Genomic DNA, 21,086 nt, shown 5'->3' with positions numbered 1-21,086 from the left:
CAATGAATATGCTCATTAACTGTGTTCAAAATCCATTACTGCCATGTACCACAGTTTTAAATCTTTGTTGAACTTATGATACTAATTACTTTATCATTATCTTTTTTCCCCCCAAACACAAACTAATTCCTTTAACAGATCCACCAGTGTTTTTACTTTATGATCAAGTATACAACTTATTACAAAGGCAATGTGTACATTAATTGTACTAAAGCCTCAGGGCTCAACACATTTATCACATTTATTTGGAGCGCTGAGCTTTTTTTCTTTTCAAGATCAGCTTTTGAAATTTCTAAAGATAACCTTTTTATTTTTCAGTTAAGAATATGAAATAATTACCTACCTTTATGATTTTTAAAGAGTGAAATAAGCTAATATTTACATTTATTGACTTAGGTTTGAGATGTTGAGGGGAGCCAGGGGGCTTAGGGCCTCTACCTAACTTGCAGTACTTTTTATTGCACTCTTTGGTCTTCTGGTACACCTGAAGTAACAGAAAAACTCAAATTCCACAATTTAGTTCCTAGACCCTTCAAATAAAAGCTAATTAATTCCATTAGTAGAGAGGTAAACTTAAGGGAAATAAGTATCCTGAAAAACCAAATAAAATTCAGCTTGGATAATGATATTTTTAGCCAATAACTTTATTCCTGTCAGTTATCTAAGCTAAATGTGCTACAAGAGCCTGCCAAAAAGCCTTCTGTGAGACTAAAATTTCTCTCATCACAGACCTGGATTGATGTCTGAACTTTCTGTAAAAATAACAAAACTAAGGTGTTCAGATGCTCCAGCATTTACATTATTGTGCTACGTAATTTTGCAGCTGATGTCATGGGGCTAAGGAGGAGCAGGGACAGTAGCACAGCCATAGAAAATTATTTCCCCATCAAGAGAAGCTTGTACTTCAAACACAAGAGAACTAGGATAAATAACCAAGAAGTGAGATGCCATTTTACAACTGGGATGGAGTAAGAAAATGTTAAAATGCATGTTGAACTTACCAATGCAGTAACATTCTTTTCTTTGCGGTGTGCAAAGGAGCAAACACAAGCCTCTTTGAAAATGGATAAAGAAATGCTCTGATGCTGTATCTGTAGTATTTTTTAAATATTGCTAAGTAAAATTTATGGCAAAAAGGCAGTCCAGTCTCCTTTACTGGGACTAAAGATGCTCTGGCCTTTAGGCAGGATGCTCTCAATGCCTTCTGTAGAAGTTCTACTCCCCTCCCTTAAGGCCTGGATGCATGGAACATGGATTGAATCAACAACCTGAGCAAAGAATTTACTGGAAAGGAGCAAGGAAGTAACATAAGCAGCTCAAAGCTTCAACAGGTTTCCAACCAGGAAATGTTTTTTCTAAGCGTAGATGTTTTCCTCTCCTCTCTTTATGTTTTTCTGTGGTTTATACTGTAATTTCCTAAACATATTCTGACAGGCTGTTTATCTTGGCTTGAAGTTTTGTGACCTTTCTATGGCTTCTCTCTGCCTCCAGAATTCCACAAGTATATCAAAAAATGTAAGAAGCAGAAATCCACCAGATAAAACCATTTGCCATATCAGTGGTGTTGGACCTTTCCATGTGTATACAGATGCATGCTAGTCAAAACTCTAGATAGCCCATTGACACAGTTTGTGACAGGTGAAATTTATTCTTCCTTCCCCTTTTGATAAAAACAAGTTTCTTTTTCTTTATTTAAGAAATAAAAATTTTTTAACAATCCCTACTGATTTTTTTTATAGCATTTTGTGGGGCAATGTAATATTTCTATTCCAACTTGTTTTAAAGCACATAGAATTCTGAGGTTTTCCTGGTTGGCATCGCACACCCACCTGTAGACCCAAAACACCCAAGGTCCTCTGGCAGTTCACCAGACAAACAGTTGTAAAATAGCAGTGAAATGGTTTGGACAGCTTCAATTTCGGAAACACTGGAAATTATTAAAAACTGTCATAATGAAAATATAACTTTGATATTTCACTAGTAAGAATTTTAACACCAACATTCTAAAGAACACTATATTTCCTTCTTTCATCTCTATTTGAAATAATTTTAATTTATTTGAAATAATTTGAAATTTAATCTATTTGAAACTTAATCTATTTGAAATAATTTTAATAATTTCTGCTATTGCAATATTTATATTTCCTATGAAACAAAAGTCTTGATTTCCATCATTTGACATAACTGTGCTTTTGTATAGACAAAAGTGTGAGGTACTGGTGGTACCTTACATAGCCTTCAATTCTTAGATCACTTTCAAATCACATCCGTAAGTAATAATATTGCTTTTCGTAAAATAAACATATTTGCCTATAGAAGAAACCAAGGCCAAACATTTAGCTCAACAACATATTTATTCAAAGCTTGGCAGATACACGTTTATCTGAGTGGAAAAGGGAACAGTGAAGAATGACAAAGGCACTCAGATCCATGGTACCTAATTGCAGCTTTGTTATTCCCTGGAGGCCAAGATACGGCAAAGATGTGTGACAGGACAAGAGAAACACAGAGTTTATGAGAAAGGGTAAAGGGAAAATAGGAGGATCTCAAAAAGGAAGAAAAGGACAGAGTAGCATGCTGGATTTCAGAGAAAAATTTATTCCAGGTAAGCAACAAGCCTACAGACATAGCAATACAGTTGTAAAAAGTAAAGCATACTCCATCATCCATTCAAGAGGTGGAGAACTTTCTTTTTTTAATACAAATACTATCCCTCTCACTGAGACAAAATTACATTTTCCTCAAAGACAAAAGCACAGACCTAAAAGACGCATCACATGAGATTCAAACCAAGTGACACAAAAATTAAGTCATCAGTAATAATGAAACTGCAGGTACTCGTGCACTACTTTTCAGATTATGTAACATGAAATTTTAAGACAGGTATTATTTTTTGTCTTATATATCAAGAGTTGTATTATCATTATATTGCAAGGATTCCATATCACCAGAGTTTCATACCTCCTCAATGTTTCTCGCAGGCAGCTCCTCTAGGCACTGTCTATTGCTCACAGCAGTCATCTAACTCCAGAGCCCACCAAACCACTCTTTTATAGCACTGTTCTTATTGGCTACAGGTGTGGCCTGTTAAGATCAGGCCTGCTCCTAATTTTCAGTAATTGATCCAGCTGCAACACATTGGGGGCTAAGATTACATTCTATATCACCTTCATTTACCCACACTGTATCCCCCTAAAATTTTTTTACTTTACAATGTGACCAGGTCAGGCAGCAAAACCACCTAATGCTCAAGTTTGCAAGCCTCAGAGGAGCTATTTAATTCCATTGCCTTTCATATGCATTAATTTACACCACACTCCTCTGCATTTGCTGCCAGACAGAAATATGTATATTAATGTCAGACAGGTCTGTTTAGTCCAGTCCCCCATTCAGCACAGTAGATACAAGATTCCTGGAATTGACAACCACTACCAGTGCACATTGGTAAAAGTTAGCTATAAATAATGTCACTTTCCAGATAGGCAGCAGAGAAAAGCAGATTTCCTGGAGGGACAGAAGGAAGATTGCACCTTGACTTAAATGGTGGTGGTTCTGTGACAGCACCAGAAAATACTCCATACAGCGTAAAAGTTCAGTAAAACTATTCTGCTCAATATCACCAGAAATATTTAACTGGGGCTGCTTTGAGTGACACTAAAGCCAGGATACCGGAACAAAACATTTTTCAAAAACTAGCCAATACAAAATTTTAATTATTTTAAATATTCCCTGTGGATTTTGTTTTTCCGATATCAATTTCCAAACAAAGCTACCCAGAGTCATTTGACTGCAGCTCTTGAGGCTCACCACATAGGTGATTTACCCCTAAGACTCGCCCTCTTGAGGAGGACTTGGCAGTGTCTTCTCCTGCAATAGGAAACTCCTTTGGATATCATTACAGATCATCCAACAATTAAAAAAAGACTTACAGTCTATGATTTCTGTCATGAAATCATCATGCTTGATGTTTTAACATATAAACACAGAAAAGATGATGGAACACCAGTGATATGATGAGAAATAAATTTCCATGGTAGTTTCTGTATTTGCTAATCTTACACACACTGTGTCATAAGAGTCGCTGCAAAGAAACAACAAACCCAGATATAATCCAAATAAATAACTGATGAGGTCAGTTTTTGTACTCAGAAAAAGATGTTTAATTATATATAAACATCACTTCTAGCAGTAGACATCACTTCCAGCCAACGAATGAGCATAAAACTTCCAAGTATCCTGGCATGTCTACATTTTCCATGAAATAAAGATACTCAAGGTATAAACAGAGAACATGTCTAACTGCCATTCCCCAAATATGGATTGTAGTTTCTCTGCCAACTACTTTGAATGCATCTATTTTAGAATATGCAGTGCTGCACATTAGGAGCTGCCTAATGGAAACACAGATTCATTCACAAATGTTACATGGTTGCCATGGTTCTCCCTGTTCAATCTTTTCTCACACTGATTAATACCAGCCTGAGGCTTCTAACACAACCACACAGCTCTCTCCGTATTTCTACCTTGTTATTTAGAATACAGGGGGGAAAAAAAAATTAATCCTTAGATTTAAATTCTCTTCCCTTTCATTCATTGCAAGCCGCTTTGATCATAAATATACACTTAACCACACTACAAGTGGAAAGGAAAAACAAGACAGAGTTAAAGCCCCCAAATTCTACTCTTCAAACATTAGAAACCTTTTCATTAAAAGGATGCATTGATTGTTTGATTTGGAGAAATTACCTGCTGCATTACCACACTCTACTCTACCAGAAAATATATTTTTCATTTTCTCTGCATCAGTACCATGTGAACATGAGAAATACACATTTTGCAAAGCAGCTTTTGTCCCTTGGTGAATGCATTTTGGCACTGCATGCAAAAATAAGAAACTCAAAGAAATGTGTCTCTTTTCCTAAAAACTCCCACTTATATCAAAAGCTTGCTTCAATGCCAATTAATAAACTGTATTGCTGAAAACATTTCCCTGATGACTAGGAAGCTGACACACAACTTTATCTAGGAAATAAATCCTCATGACTGATATCTAGGTGCACTGATAACACTGATGTTACTCAACCATGAGCACATGAATATCCCATAGCCTCTGAAAGTGACATCTGCCTTGTGGGGACAAAGGGACAAGAATGAGAAACTGCAAACTACACTACATAGTGTAAATGTACTTCAGGCTCTGAAACAAAAACAATTCTAGCTTGTTCAAACAGCAATCTTTCAACTATTTAAGCATATATTACACTACTGATATGGATTAAGCACATAAACAAGTAATTTCAGGACTACCGACCCACAGAATTCAGCCTCTGCTACAAACTAATTTATACCCATACAACTTCTATTCATACAGCATTTCAAGCACTTGAATAAGAACCTTATAGAAAAAGACAGTATAATCCTGCAGATCAGAATTGGAGGTAAGAAAAGAAGATGGTTTCCCAAACTCTTTCTTTTAAAACGCCGATTGTCAAATTTCTTACAAGCTACTTACACTTACCTTCATTGTATTACAGAATGACAGTATTCCCAATGCCAGTCAGAAATATGTTTAGCTTTTTTTAAACACAGATTAAATTTGGTCCAAAAATGGCCTTTAATGAGTACAACAGACATATAAACCAAATAATGGCATTTCATACCATCACTATTACTTTATATCAAAGAAGAATTTAGGAAAAAGGGTGAGCTTGGAAAAAATGTACACATACAAATAAGTCTGCAAATGATGCTCCAGTCCGTGTACTTACTTTGGCCTTTATCTTTAAATACAAAGAATTAAGTTCTGTGTAGATGAAGATCCCAAGGATTTCCAACACTCACTGTTAATATGCTACACTTACCTTTTTCCTACCTGACTACAGATTCTCCTGTAGTCTTATAAAATACAGTAAATAAAAAAGATTTTCCACAAAGTTACTTGGAAAGGTTACTTTTCAAGGACTAAAGATGGGTAACATTTACAAGAAACCCTTTCCTGTACCATTTCACCTCCAACTGTCTACTTTGTGCTATTCACTGGGCCTCCTTAGTATTCTGCAGCAGTTATGAACTAAATAATAACACACACAACAAAAAAAAAGGTAATTGGACAAAGTATTTTACTGTTTTGTACAGCAGCACTTCTATTATTTGCTTTGTCTTCTGCTATGCAAGCCATGACCTGAATTATAATTATTATTATTATTATTATGTCACAATAAAACATTGTGTGGAAATGAATACCAAAGTTCAGGGTGTCCTGCTGCACTGGACACTACACACTCCAAAGCACTTTTGCCTTCATAAAGATGCAGCTGCTGTCTCTCCTCACAGAGTGAATCAGCTTAATAAGTATCCTGCACTGTACAGTATTTCACATTCCAGATTTTGGAGAACTAAATGCCTCACCAAATTTTTCCCAGGACTCCTCTGTAAAGTCTGGTATATTTTATCTTGGGAATTACAGCAATCATAATAAATCACATGTTCCTACTGTACAGATCAACATTTTGTAGAACACCAAAAACTCTAATGGACCTTCGAGTTCCCATTTACAGCCACGGCTGTAAAGCACTATTTCTAAGCCACTGTAATATTTCTTCCTCTACTCACACTGTTCACAGTGGTCAATGTATCTGTTCCAGCTTCTGTGAATCCACAAACACATATTATTGTTTTTCAAGCAGCATTAGAAATATTTATGCTAGTATCCCAAAGAGTAATTTCTTTTTTTATGCACTCTCCAAGATATTCCAGGATATAAATCCTGGAATGCAGCAATGGCTCCAGTCAATCATGTGCAAACTACTGGCTAAGCAATATTCAAAAGTACAGTTTTTGCTGAAAAAAAACCACAAGGAGTGTAAGGGGCGTTTTATCAATGTAAAGATTCTGCCAGGGCAGTGCAGGCTGCTTCCCTTCCCCTCAAGCAGCCTCTGATATTAGAACACCATGGCATGCCTGGCTAAGTTCCTTACATTCCCTTCCCCTCCTCCTGCCTACTTCAGGGGAGACTGGGGCTCTATCTATGTTCATTTAAATGAAAATACCTTTATTTTCTCTAGATCACAATGACATATGGCCTCTTGGCAGCTATACCTGCACACAGGAATTACCAATCCAGGACAGAGCAGCTCTCACAAAGTCTGATATCTGCTTCAGGACAGGCTAGTAATTGCTACTCAAACAGAGGGTGAAAACACCCTGTAATGTAACAGACCAGTCTGCATGAGCCAGAAAAAAAATGTATTCCCCATCCTAGCAGGAGATCACTTTTCACCTAAGGAGTGTAAGTTTGCTCTCACTTCAGTTTTACTAGTTAGAAATTGATGGTCATAAAATTATGCAAATCTATTTTCAGTCCAGCCACAGTATGTGAATCAAAGGCTAGTCTGAAGAGATATGTCTTAATAATTGGTGCTACAGTGCTGGTCTCCCTCTTCACATGCTACTTCAGAAAATGAGATGATCTAGTAATTTTGTCATATAAAACCCCTATAATACTCCCATATGACCCCCTAATATTTTTTACAATAATGCATCTTTCTTTCCACAGTTTCTGATGCACTTGCATCTTCTCAGACGTCCTGATGATCAGACTGATGTAAATTGCATTACATTTTACTTCTACTTTATCCTAATGGAGCATCACTGAGTTCAAGACTGGTTTGTTTCTAACTTGTCTAGCTGAAAATATTTGCTGGTAACTCTGTCTGACTACAACTGCATGTGAAAAACATAAACATACTTTGTTAAAATGTTGATTATACACTTAAAGAAGCAAGGACAGTGTTTAGGAAACGGGCAGGTGGAGAAAGGTAAAACGAATAGCTGCACAACAGGTGAAGAGACACACTGTCCATCTAGGAACGGCAGAGTTGGAATGTCTGCTATTCCTGTTTAATCCTGCTTTTACACCTGATGGTGAGTCTAATATTGTAACTGCCCTTAGACTTCCAGTAATCAGAAAATATCAGTAAGGGAGTGTATGCTATGCTTAAACTGACATATTTAGACACTACATGGGATATCTTTAGACTGTTTTGCTGGTCCTGACTCTGCAGCTTGCAGAGTCATATGGTCAGGGGCTAAACTGGGCCTCACCAGAAACCACAGGTGGCTGCACAGGTGACTCTGTCTGTGTCCCTGAGTTCAGGTGGTGGTGGCTCACAGTATGTTCTTCTGCCCCTGCAAGCAGAGATTTGCTTCTGTATTTTAGCTAGTGGTAGGGTGAGAGCAGGAGAACTCCATCAATAACAACTGCTGCCAGAGCACCCTAGAAAGAAGCATGACCCATCAGTTCCACATCCACATTCAAAGAAAATAACTTCGGTCTCCACAATTAGAAACACTGCCAACAACGGTAACATAAAACAATTTCAGAAGCAATAAATTAGCATTGGGGTCATTTATAAAAATATTTTGATCATGGGAGCACAGTTTACTTTATTCAAACTGCTTGCTTGAGATTGAGAGGACCAGGAAGAAATTTTAAGAAGCCTAAATTTTTTTTAAGTCAATGACTGTAGTCTCTGTGTGAAAAAGGAGGAAGGGATTATGCCAACTGCCCACTTATCAGCAATCGTTCTTCTACACACTCATCCAGGCTGTGAAAAGAGGCATCAAATTACTTCCAAAATATTATCTATTATAGTGTCCTCTAGAAACAGTGGGTACTAAAAATGAATGCTGCATTTACAGAAATTAAGGGAAAAAAAGTGGGTGGGCGAGAATGCAGTCTCTTGGTTTGTGCAGAGTACCCTTCTGATCACATCACCTGTGCTCTGCTGTCCTATCCCATTCCACCCAGAGAAGCATCCTTCCCTTTTCCTTTCTTATGTTTCATTCTGATTTGCTTAGAGTATACAGTTTTGCAGCTTTAAGCCCTTTCTGTACAATAGAAGAGTTTACTCTTCTTGAAGCCTCAGAAATGTGCGTTACAGAGTTGCCTCAGTTATAATCACACTGAGCTTTGCTTTCCTGATTTGTTTTTATCCTCTTTTATTGCCTGTGATATCTGCTTTGTCACACTTATAAATCTCTTATCATGAGAATGATATTAAGCAGCTTTTAAAAAGCAGTACAGAACCCAAAAGAAAGGATATACTTTTGGATACTGTACACACCTCTACCACACTGGGAACAGTGGACAGCAGCTAAACCAAAAGGATGGGACCAGCTGAAAGATGCGTTAATGTTTGAACTATGTGAAATGTTTTTTCTGGAATCATGCAATATCCAAAAGGAAGATATTTCTAAAGAAACCCACAAATAAACCAAACCACCAAAACCCAGCAACAAAATTAAAAAAAAAACCAAAAAAAAAACAACCCCACTATAGTTCTGCTCAATGAAATCGAAATAGAGAAGAAATAGATCCAGATATTTCTTTTTATGAAAAAAATCCACTCATTTTTTAATTTAACATACTAAGAAAGCAGGAAGCATAAGTTTGTTGGATTCTTCATTAGAATTCTATTCATTAAACTAAAATAATATTGTTACATTGCAACTCACATGAGAGAAATAAATTTTGTAGTATAAAACTATTTTCTTTACATATAAAAGAAGAATTTTTAGATAATCAGAGGACTCTGCTCCTAAATCAATATACCTTCTAAAAATTTTGATCCCCATCCCCATTCTTATCCATTTAGCATCCAAACTTCTCTTGCATTGGCACTACTTTTTAGTTCTCTTGCAAATGGATTGAACAATTAAAAATCAAAACCATAAAAAACCACTCCACAAACATCAGAAGAAATTACTCCATCAGCCTATATTGACACAAGTTTTATGTAATTTTCTACACACTGCTCCTAAAATGCCACCTTTCTGCCACTGATAAAGCATCAATGCTGCCACAAAGGACTTCAGATTAAATTAGGTCTTCATGCTAATTCTTTGCCATCAGTATTTCAATTAAACCAAGGCACTTGAATGCTGGAACTCATCCCAACCATTTAAATTATATGTCCCCCTTTCAGACTTTGAATAGAAATGATTAACAAGTTATTTATGTGTTGGGAAAAAAAAATAAATGTTTTGTATTGAGGAATGAGAGTTCATATGCTTTTTATAACCCTGTGTATTACTGAATCATTCATTTCCAAATGGATCTGAGTCACAGAACAGTTATAATAAATTTTAACAGTTATTTTTGCAGAAGGTACAGCCAATTATGAGACACTTCAGTATGCCTGATCTGTAGAGTCACCTAAACAGAGCCCAGCCCACCCACATGTCAAATCTCACAGAATTACAGAATATTCTGAGTTGGAAGAGACCCACAAAGGTCATAGAGTCCAACTCCTGGCCCTGCACAGGATCATCCCCAAGAGTCACATCCTGTGCCCAAGAGCATTGTCCAAACGCTTCTTGTACTCTGTCAGGCTTGTGCTGTGACCTCTTCCCTGGGGAGCTGTTCCAGTGCCTGATCACCCTCTGGGTGAGGAACCTTTTCCTAATATCCAACCTAAACCTCCCCTGACACAGCTTCAGGCCATTCCCTCGGGTCCCATGGTTGGTCACCACAGAGAGAGATCAATATTTGCACCTTTTTGCTCACGAGGAAGTTGTAACTGCAATGAGGTCTCCTCTTCTCCAGGCTGAACAGACCAAGTGACCTTGCTGCTCTGCACCAGCTTCCCCTCCAGAGCCTTCCCCATCCTTGTGGCCCTCTTCTGCACACTCACTAATAGCATTTTTTTTTTTTATATTGTGTCACCCAAAACTGCCACAATGTTCAAGGTAAGGCTGTCCCAGAGCAGAGCAGGACAATTCCCTGCCTTGCCCAGCTGCTGATGCTGTGCCTGATGCCCCCCAGGACAGGGCTGGCCCTCCTGGCTGCCGAGGCACTGCTGACTCAGGTTTAACTTTGACCAGCACCGCCAGCTCCCTTTCCATGGCGCTGCTCTCCAGCATGCCATTCCCCAGTCTGTCTGTACACCCAGAGTTCTGCACCTCAGGTGCAGAATCCAGCACTTGCCCTTGTTGAACATCAAATCATTGGAGATTATCTCATAAAAAGGAGGTGGTTAAAATCAAACATACTGTAATTCTAAGGCAACAGCTGTAAGAAAAGAGTTTTAAGGGTTAGTCTTCACTATAGCTTTCATATCTGCTTTCAGAATTCTGTGGGTTTTGGTACTCAATGTTTTGGAGGTTTTCCCAGTTTGAAGACTTAAAATTTCTGGGGACTCTTTTCTGAATTCTCAAATAAAGGTGGCAGCAGCAACCCCTTAATCTTCAGAAATATGTGAGGAAGCAGTAAAAATCCCAGAAGCCCAGCTACTTAGCAACATGAGTCACCATGAACATTGTCTGCATCAATTCCACTTTAAATACAGAGTTCACTGAAAGGTCCTTCTCCAGTTATTCAAAGCCAACTTGAACTTTATACTTACTCAGGAGATATCTTCACCCTCTGTAACCACAGTCAATGAGAAGAATTTAACACCGATAGTAAAGTCAGTCCATCAATTGTGTCCAGAAAACAATTTTCTTGGGACCTAGACTTTGATAAGGAACTTGTTGCCCTTAAAAGCCCCAGAAGTAATACTTACTTATGTGAAGAGATATTTCTTTCACAAATCTGTGCTTGATATTGGTGTACTCTTCACACATACACCAACATTGACTCTACAATGTACCAAGGTAGAACAAGAAAAACAACCTGCCCTAGGGGGCACGGTGTGGGATGGAGTTTCTTCTGAATAGAAGAAAATTATGCTGATATTATCCTTTCATGCATGCACACTCTTGATGCTGCAAGGTGCTTCCATACAAAGGAGCAAAACAGAAGCAAAATTTTTTTACTGAAGCATTAGAGAGTCACTGTTAAGCATCCATATTTTACTCCACATATTAGACACTGTAATAGTAACAAGAAACAAAGTTCCATATGGTGCAAGTAACTCATTGTGTCTTATATTACACAGAAAGGTCTGCTTGGAAAATTACATTAAAAAATATTTAGTCTTTTTATTGTGTTTACTGCAAATTATCACTGTCTAGCATTCATTTGAAACAAATTATGCAAAAAAAAGGTAAAAAAGACTGCTAAGCAAACATTTTCCTTCTTCACAGCCACAGAAGATAGACAGTGTGTGTATGTTTCCTCTTTAATACACCTTTTTCTGTGTTGTCAGACTAAGTCAAATCTTCTAATTCTTTAATTCTTACAAAAAATTTCCTAACAACACATTCATTAGGAACCCAAATGACTGTTGAAGCAAGCTTCTACCACAGAATCTTGATGTTCCATGAATGGAAGGCAATAACTCAGTCACAACAGATCTGCAGTGAATAAAAGCAGCCTAAGGATACATGGAAAGGGGAGGTAGTGAATTTAATACATGTGGCACTGAATAATAAGGCATCATCCTAAGAATCCTCAGAGGAATAATATTCCCAGGATTAAAAAATTAAGTATTGAATTTGACAGGAAGAGAAAAACCAAGTCATACAGAATTTGCCCTATGTTAGCACAGATGACTGCCTTCAGCTTAACTAATTTTCTGCAGGAAAAAATTCCACAAATTACACATATCAAGCAGACAAGCTTTTTGAGTGTCCTTCAGAACATTATAGGTTAATGCTTTACTTACACATGTGAATGAACAGACTCACATTTGCAGTTGCTAAAAGCCTCCCTTCCCCCTAAACAAACTATAGTTGATAATTTAAATTACTAGAGGCCTAAAGAGAGTTGGAAATTAGTGTAACCATCCTGAAATGAAGATGTTGCTAAAATGGTATTTATCATTCTACTATCAGTTAGTTCCACAGCCTTTTACTCATGCATTTTATTCTTATCACCTTATCTACAGTAATTGCACTTTGGATTTGTGACACATTTCTGTGTTTTATTATATCTAATAAAATTCAGACTGTAATCATCAGATGATTAGAAAGAACAGCTGCAACCACTATTCAGATGAACAACTAGAGCCACTCCATGCACAGGGAGAGAGCAAGTTTGAGACATGCTCCTGATGGAAGAAAGATTTTTTCCTCTCCCTTTCCTATTCGTGCCTTGCACTGTAATGCTCCAACCAACTCACATCATCAGACTTCCCTTCAAGGTCAAGTGTAATATCTTTGCTCTTGCTGGAAGAAAGCTAAATCTATATCCTCCTGTCACAGAGGAGTTAGTCATAAAGCTGTTATCACTTCATGTTCTTATTGACAGAAAGTAACAAATTTGAACAACAAGCAACAGCTGAGCAAAAGTCAGTTTTTGGTCAAGAAGAGTTATGGTAGCTCCCTGGCAATAGGAGCTGTCTGGCACAGGAATCTAATGGCTCTATGATTAAAACAGGATTGAGGGGATACCAGCATGAAAATAATGACCTGTCATATCAGCTACCATATCAACAGCAGAAAAACAGCATTTTCATTTCATCAGAAAGGGCAGGCGTACGCAATCCAAATTTGCAATGCCTCTGCTAGAAATTCACTGCCACTTTTATCATGTGAACAGTACTGCAGAAAACACTCAAGAGTTACATCCTTCTCCTTTTTGTTTGGCTGGTTTGAAGGGGGACTTTTTTGCTTGTAACATGTTTCTTTTGCATGTCACAACTGAAATCAAACACAGTGTATGAAACCGAAATTACCGTAATATTGCAGAGATTTATATATCCCTACTGTCAACCAAATGACCTACACCTCTTCTAGACACATGTATGGATCTAGTTTCCAAAAATAAGTGGAGCTTGTTGTAGTTCCCTTTGGAAAGGACACAGTGGGATTCTTAACATTTTGTCCATAGGAAGGATGAACTGCAGATGAAGTAGAACTATTGTGAAAAAAGAAAACGAAAACCAAAAAGCATTGACTATCTTTAAAGCAATGAAAACATGATGTGCCTGAATTTCAAGTACATCACCATTGTAAACCAGTATAAAAATCACCTAGTTAAATACAGGCAAAATACCAGAATTTTATTCTAAAAACCCTATAATTTAAATTTACACAGCAATCATGCTTAAGACTGCTGAGGATTAGCAGAATGTGCACTTTAGTACAGATGAGGCTGAGTCAGAAGGGCTGGTCTTAGCATAGAATTTTTTGTAAAGAAAATTTGCTACATTAGTAAATACTGTAAGTTGAATGGCAAGTAAAAACTGAGTGGAAAAAAAAAGCCACGCAGGATCACTTTGATTTGCATTTGGGAAAATATTTGAAGTAGAGCCTAGACTGGTACCTGCAAAAGTCTGTAAAATTGGATATTTGCTCTAGATGAAAAGACTTCACTGAATAGTCTGAAATGTCAGAACTGACTTTGAAGAAATCCAAAGTCATGTACAGGAAAAAACTTGCCATAGCTTCAGGATACATCTATGACATTTTTTAGTCATACTATTTTAAACACACACTATTTTAAACAAAAAACACTTGCAACAACTGGATATGGTTGAGTTTCATTTTCCTCCAAATTATGAGCAGTATTTGAATTACTAGGAGATGTAAAAACCACTAATTATCTTAAGCTGATATACTCCAGAACATTCTCTCATTGGCCCTATGAGTTGACACCACAGGGCACCACAGTCTGCAGAGATGATGGAGAAAGTTCTGGCATTACCCAGAACGAGCAGCTTAAGAAACAGGTAGAGAGACTGAAAACTGTGACAATGACCACAGCAGGTAACTCATGATGTTGTCTCATACACTAGAGAAGGGAGAAAATGATGTCCTGATGCACCCTGTACGCTGCATAGAAAGTCTAATGTTTCCTGGATGCAGTTTTTACTTAGTTTCAGTCATATGTCAGAGCTAAAGGTATAGAATTATAACAGATTAAACTTCACGATGTTTCATTCTGTCCTTTGTCATATAAACTTGCTTTTGGAGAAATTGTTGAGCACTCTGCATCAACAGCACTAATTTGAGAGTTTCAAGATGGCAGAAACACAGTGTAGTAATAAATACTGTGGGATTTAGTCAATAAAAAACCCTTAGTTTTTCTACAGAAAGTATTGGAAGAAGTATAAATAATTTTATTAGGAACCTTAAGGGTAACGAATGCAAGACATAACTCGTAACGAGATATTACTGTAACTGGTAACTTCCTTGACCTGTGTAGAATTATTTTACATATTTTAATCTGTCTCTTAGTGATTTCCTCAACTTGTTAGTTATTTATACTCCCTTTGCGTCAAACAAGGTGCAATTTCTCTTCCTTTACTGAACTTGCTATTGAAATTTAAGTTCAGAGGAATCCTAGAGTTAAAATCAAAAATATAAATCTTTTCCAGAGAGAAATATAAATCTCCTTTTAATCTTTCAAGCCAAAAAGCCCATTATTTTTTCAGCAGGACACATACCAGGAATTGCAGTCCTACAAGTTCCTGGTATCCCTGCACAAATATGGGCATGATAAGATTCTGAGTGACTTGCTACTGTTTCTTAATTTGTCAGTCCTTTTGTATTTAGCATTTGTTTACTTAAAATCAATCTTGTCACAATTAAAATACTATTCTAGTTATAATATTATAAAATATTTTAACTTCTCTTCTCTTTTTCCAAGTGGATGAATGAGTCACCCTACCTGGATTTTCTTTTACTTGCCACTTTATTCTGCCATATGCAAAGAAAAAGCAAGCTAAGTTTTTACTTGAAGAAAAGACTTATTGTGTGAAGGGAGTGCACTCACTCAGGCAAATGTATGTTTATAGTTGTTAGTATAGTACTGATATGGCCTTGGTAATTATTTCCTTTAGAATTATGAGAAAAAGATATTTATCTATCTGTTATAAACACCTTCTCCCAAACTAAGGATAAGTGCAAAAATAACATCTAAAAACTCTAAAAAATTCAAATTTGTTATCAAAAGTTGATACAACATGTAAAACCAATGGAATAACAGTTAATTAGAAAAACTGAAAACAAGAATCAAGTCAAATGTGTGTATGATGCACACAAAAATAAAAAACAAACCAGAAAAACAAAACAACCCAAAAAATTACTTTGAAACAAAAATCTTGTGTGAAGTACTTCTCCAGGAAGAAATCAAATGAGAAAATGCCATTTAAATAACATAATTTGTTTAATTTACTGAAGAGTCCAGACAATGTACCACTATTCACACATCAGGACTTTTTATGATGTGTTGCTGAGATGTCAGAAAAATATGGGATACAAGAGTTTAGGATCTCTCCCCTTTCACCCTCCCCCAGGAAATATCATTTCTACTGCCTCACAAAACATCCAAAACTTTATCAACCACATGGATTGGTTCAGAACTACATCTGTGCTCATGCCTGTTATGTCACAACTGTTTCTCTCCCAAATTACAAAGCTTTCAGCTGAGAATCCTGGAAGGAAACAGAGATTCCTCAAGTCCTACAGAAACCTTTGCCAGTGACTGAGCATGCAGATGCTTATTGAAGTCAGGAGAAAAACAGTACCACTGAAGAATGTCAATTAGCACAGTACTTTAAGTGCTGTTTTTCATAGATAACTTGACAATTTAAGGCCATTAAAATATTGTAGAGTAGTGTGTGGGGGTGTCTTAAGCAGCAGTGTAGTACTTTTTGTCATGACCTGAATTCTCCTTCAGGTAACTTACTCACCAGAATTTACTCTGTAAAAATTAGACATCCATCATTCTAACAATCCGTCAAAAATATTTTCCCAGATGTCAAAACTATCATTTGAGAGGGAGATTAAATATGTCACATTTTTGTATTGTAATATATCTATGGCCTAGATACTGAATGCAGAAGTAAAAATGGGAGCACCACAGAGCTTTCAAGCATGAAAACCTCCCCTAGCACTATAAAATAAAATAATAAACCAATACTTTAAAAGATCCATTTCATACATAAATTAACATGTGAGTGTCAATTTTGCAAAACTCAAGCAATACTTTTTTTCTTATCTCCCATCACATCCTTTCAGAATTTCCTAAGTGAAAGGGAAAATAACTTACTTGCAAATGTCATCTTCTGGGTCCTCAAGCCCAAATCTCTCATCAAAAGTAAGTTGTATCCATACGTTTTCATCAAGTGCTACCAATCTCCACACCAGCACAGTGTTGCGTGGGTATGTATGTGGAAACTTGGGGCTGTGAATACTCCCATTAGTAGTCACAGTAATTATCTTCTCGTGGTGAGGGTCCTGCACACCTACAGGAAGGACAGAAAACAGAGGCATCAATACTCATTCCTTCTCCTTTTCCCAAAGTGTCAGCACAGTATGCACAGATAAAGATCTTCTTTTCTTGTTTGCTTTTCTTCCTCTGGCAAAAATTTCGGCTTGAAAAGTCCATATAATAGCAACAAGACAAGAGTTTTTCTAAAATCTGTATATTGTCAAATTGGTACTTCACTCAGTAAATTATAGGAATTCTCAGAGGTAGCTATTAATAATTTTGTAACAAAATAATGTTGTAGCTTTATACTGGAGATTTTATATTACTTTCTTTTCAGCTATTCATTGGGGTTTTTTTCAGTTAGATTTTTCTGATTTTTCTTTATAAACAGCATTCTCATGAACATTCATTTGAATTTATAAAAGGCATACATATTTCAGTCTGCTATGAAAATACACACTGCAATTGTATACCTCAATATAGCCATATATAAAGGTTGACAGCTAAATGACTGTAGTGCAAGAAAAGAAGGCTACAGACACACATTGCTATTTTAAAAGAATCAATCCATAATTAAATATAATTTAAAGTGTGATGAACTTTTGCCTTCAATTATTCTGGGCTTGTGCCTTCTACTTTTGGTATGAAAATGGCAAATTTTCTTTTAAGTAGAATAGCTGCTTATATGTCCGGTTTTCGGCTGTTTGAAGGGCCTGGAAAGGCCCGGAGTGGCCTTGGGGCAGCCCGCGTATCAAAGGACGAGAAGAGGCTTCAGTTCTTCTTTTGGTCTTTATGTTTATTAATTGTTTATCTAAAAGATTTTCTTTCGGCCCGACAGAGGTCTGCTCAGCAGCCAGCCATGAGCACACTGTGTAGCCCTCCGGACAGTCACCTATCTTTATACCCATGGTTACGTGTACAATATTTATCATTTTTCCCCAATCCTTTTTATTTTTATTGTCCGGTGCACTTTCAGTAACGACCAATCCCAAAGTGCCACCATCACCAAAAAAGATGGAGGAGAAGAAGAAGAAGAAGAAGGACAGGACACGCCCCAATTCCTCCATCTTACTTCTCTAAACCCCCCTGTACATAAATCCTAAACCCTGTGTCTCACCCTCTAATTAACTAATCCCTTCACCATTCACCCCTGGTGAAATCCTCCTATCCTCATACAGGTGTCGTCTCCCGTGTAGGATCAAAGTCCAGCCACCAGACACTTCTGGCAACATTCCAGGACTCCCGAGCCCCCCAAGGGTGGTCTCGGTGGCTCGGCACCTCAGTCCTGAGGTGCTGAGATCCCACACTTATATCAAGCTAATGGAGCGTGGTCTTGCCAACATCCACATACACTTGCAAAGGACTGACTTCAGTAAGAGAGGACAGCATGCAGTAATAATAAAAAAAGGCATGAAACCAGAATTCCTAATTTAGATACTTCATTGGGTTTTTGTTAGCTGAGTCACAAACATTTTTGTATAATGTACAGTCTGTCAGCTGAGAGCTGCTTGCTAAACACAGGAGCCAACAATAATAAAAATTACTTTCCCAGAGGTTAGTGCACCAGAGTGCTATTTCCAAAGCATTCAAAGGATCACCATTTCAGACAAACATGTCAAAGTGTGGTATCTGATGACATTATACTTAGTGGTACTTTTTGTCCTTAAAAACACAAACAGAAATACAAACCATTATATATACCACAACATATTAAAAAGTGTTTTCTTTTGCATCATCAGGGCACTGATAATAACAGCACTGCAAGTAAGGACTGTAAATAGTCCAGTATCATGAATGAGAAGTCAATAAAAAAGGGGAAAGGAATGAAGACATATCTATTATTTAGTGAACTTCATCTCCAGTACCTTCAAGCTCTTCCATTTGTAATGGAAAAATATCTATTTGCTTTATACACAACAGTGTTACATGAACACATCAAATTTCCACACACACCACTTGCTCCATTTCAAATATTTGTTTTCGCACAGTGGAATTTCTTCTCTTACAAAAGAATTATTTTGTATGACTACAAAGACAAGTAATTGCTGTCACTGGAGAACGAAGCTTGTTATTTCTCTTCAGATAAGCAGCAATATTCCTTTTTATCTGCTCCACAAAATTTGTACCAGTGTACTTCAAAACTCTAGCTTTTTTCTACTGAGTTTATGCATGGTCTGAAAATTGCTTTTGACTAGACTGTGAAAAGCCCAGCTACCTGTTCATGGCTAAAATGAGACTATGGTTTTTGATCTTTGTGGAATGACTTTGCAATTTCCATCTTTATTCCAGGTATAAATCAGTCCAAGTTACACTAAAAAGGCAGTAGCAAGCTCACTCAGATTCACAGCAGTCAGCTGCAGAACTCCAAATCTATAAACATAGTTGTTGTGGGCTGTCTGCCCTTCTATGAGCAACCATCTTCCCCATGCTCATTCTGATGTCCCTCCACCATCAAAAAAAAAAAAAAAAAGGGAACTAGAAAAAAATTATTACTGTACAAACAGCATTGAAAAACTCTGAAGCATCAGTTTAGGTGAAGATTGAGGCACCACCTCAGCCAGGAGACAACTGGGAAAATAGGGATAGACAAGGACCAGAACAATGCATTTGCATCTTCAGTAAAAAGCTTCAGCAGATGATGAGCAACTGAGATCAACTTCAGGAGAAAGTCCTGGAAATGAGTCACACCAGAGAGGAAAAATCCCTGGGCTGACCTAGAGATATGACACGGTTACACTTATTAGGAAAGGACAGCACACACTTAACACAGCCTGAAGTTGAAGAATGAGTCGCCGCAGTCGTCTTTGAAGTGGTATAAGATGCTATCACCAGATTTATACATCCATCAGTGCAAAAAGTCTGCCCCTGAAAATTACAAGATTCCAGGCATTCTGAGAGCACGGCAGTGCCTAACCCCTTCCACCCATGTAGAAATGCAGATGAAAAACCACAGTATCACCAAACAGATCAGTAGATGCCACTGTAAACTGAAATTAAACCCACCGACTAGACAAGCTCATTCCTGCCTACTTCAAAGTAAGTCTCTTCCCCTATGGGCACAACACATTTCACAAAGATCAGCACTGACACTTTTTAAATATAGCAAATACCTCTTTCTTAGTACATTGTAATCTCCACATTTTAGCAAGGGTCATGGTTAAAACTCCGACAAATTGCATGCAGTTCAGGAGACAGAAGAGGAACTGTGGAAGAAGAGAGGAGCACCATGGGTGGAATAATGACCTCAGCACTGATTCACTTAAAAGGCCACGGTACTGGAAAAATTAGTTTTTAAATCCCTTTGTTAAAACAACACTTTTTCCACAACAGGACAACTAATCACAGTTGGTAATCAATAGTACTGCTATCACACAATCTTAATATATATTTGGTTAATTTCATCTGATAGCCCTAAATTATGAAAAACAACTTTTAGGCCTTCAGAAAGAATATTAGCATATTGTATGGTTATCACTGCTTTAAAAAAATAAAACCAAATCCAAGTATAAAAAAGTCTGAACTCCAAATATTTACCAATAAACATTAGAAATTTTTCAGATATACAGAAATGTTGCAGTTCATGAATTTTCTGTTGTAAAACTGAGAAAAAAAATGTGCCAGTAACTATTTGGTCATTACCACAGAACTTGAGAGGGAAACAGGGTTTTTTAATTAATCGAAAGGATTTCCAGACAGCATTCCCATATAATTTTTACAACACACCCATCTGTACAGAAACAGACTCTATATCAGAAATTCTTTAAAAACTAACATAACATCCTATTTCTTCCTCTTTCACCAGAATTTCAAGAAGCACTAAGCCTGCTTTCAAAAGCAGTAACTCAAGTCATGCAGGGGTACCTCTTTCTGACCTGTCTCTGATTCAGTTGCCTCCAGGCAATTCTTAGCTATTATTTGAATACAACAGTCAAAAGAAATTTAACTCTTTTTGCTAGGCAAAAAAGAAAAATTTGAAAATCATCTG

The 21,086-nt window shown here is 37.1% G+C and overlaps 1 protein-coding gene across 1 annotated transcript in view; it reads right to left on the bottom strand.

Moving 5' to 3' along the window:
- The window catches only part of PDGFC (platelet derived growth factor C), a 122,136-nt gene that overhangs the window by 34,926 nt on the left and 66,124 nt on the right, over positions 1-21,086 (bottom strand). The window contains exon 2 of the mRNA XM_064710786.1: positions 16,940-17,135. Within this exon, the coding sequence (XP_064566856.1) occupies positions 16,940-17,135 (196 nt within the window). The remainder of the gene's footprint in view (positions 1-16,939; positions 17,136-21,086) is intronic.

This window comes from Zonotrichia leucophrys, chromosome 4, assembly GCF_028769735.1.
Source record: "Zonotrichia leucophrys gambelii isolate GWCS_2022_RI chromosome 4, RI_Zleu_2.0, whole genome shotgun sequence".
Taxonomy (NCBI): Eukaryota; Metazoa; Chordata; class Aves; order Passeriformes; family Passerellidae; genus Zonotrichia; species Zonotrichia leucophrys.
Note: the sequence above shows the minus strand (reverse complement) of the source record. Positions and strands in the feature narration are given on the sequence as shown.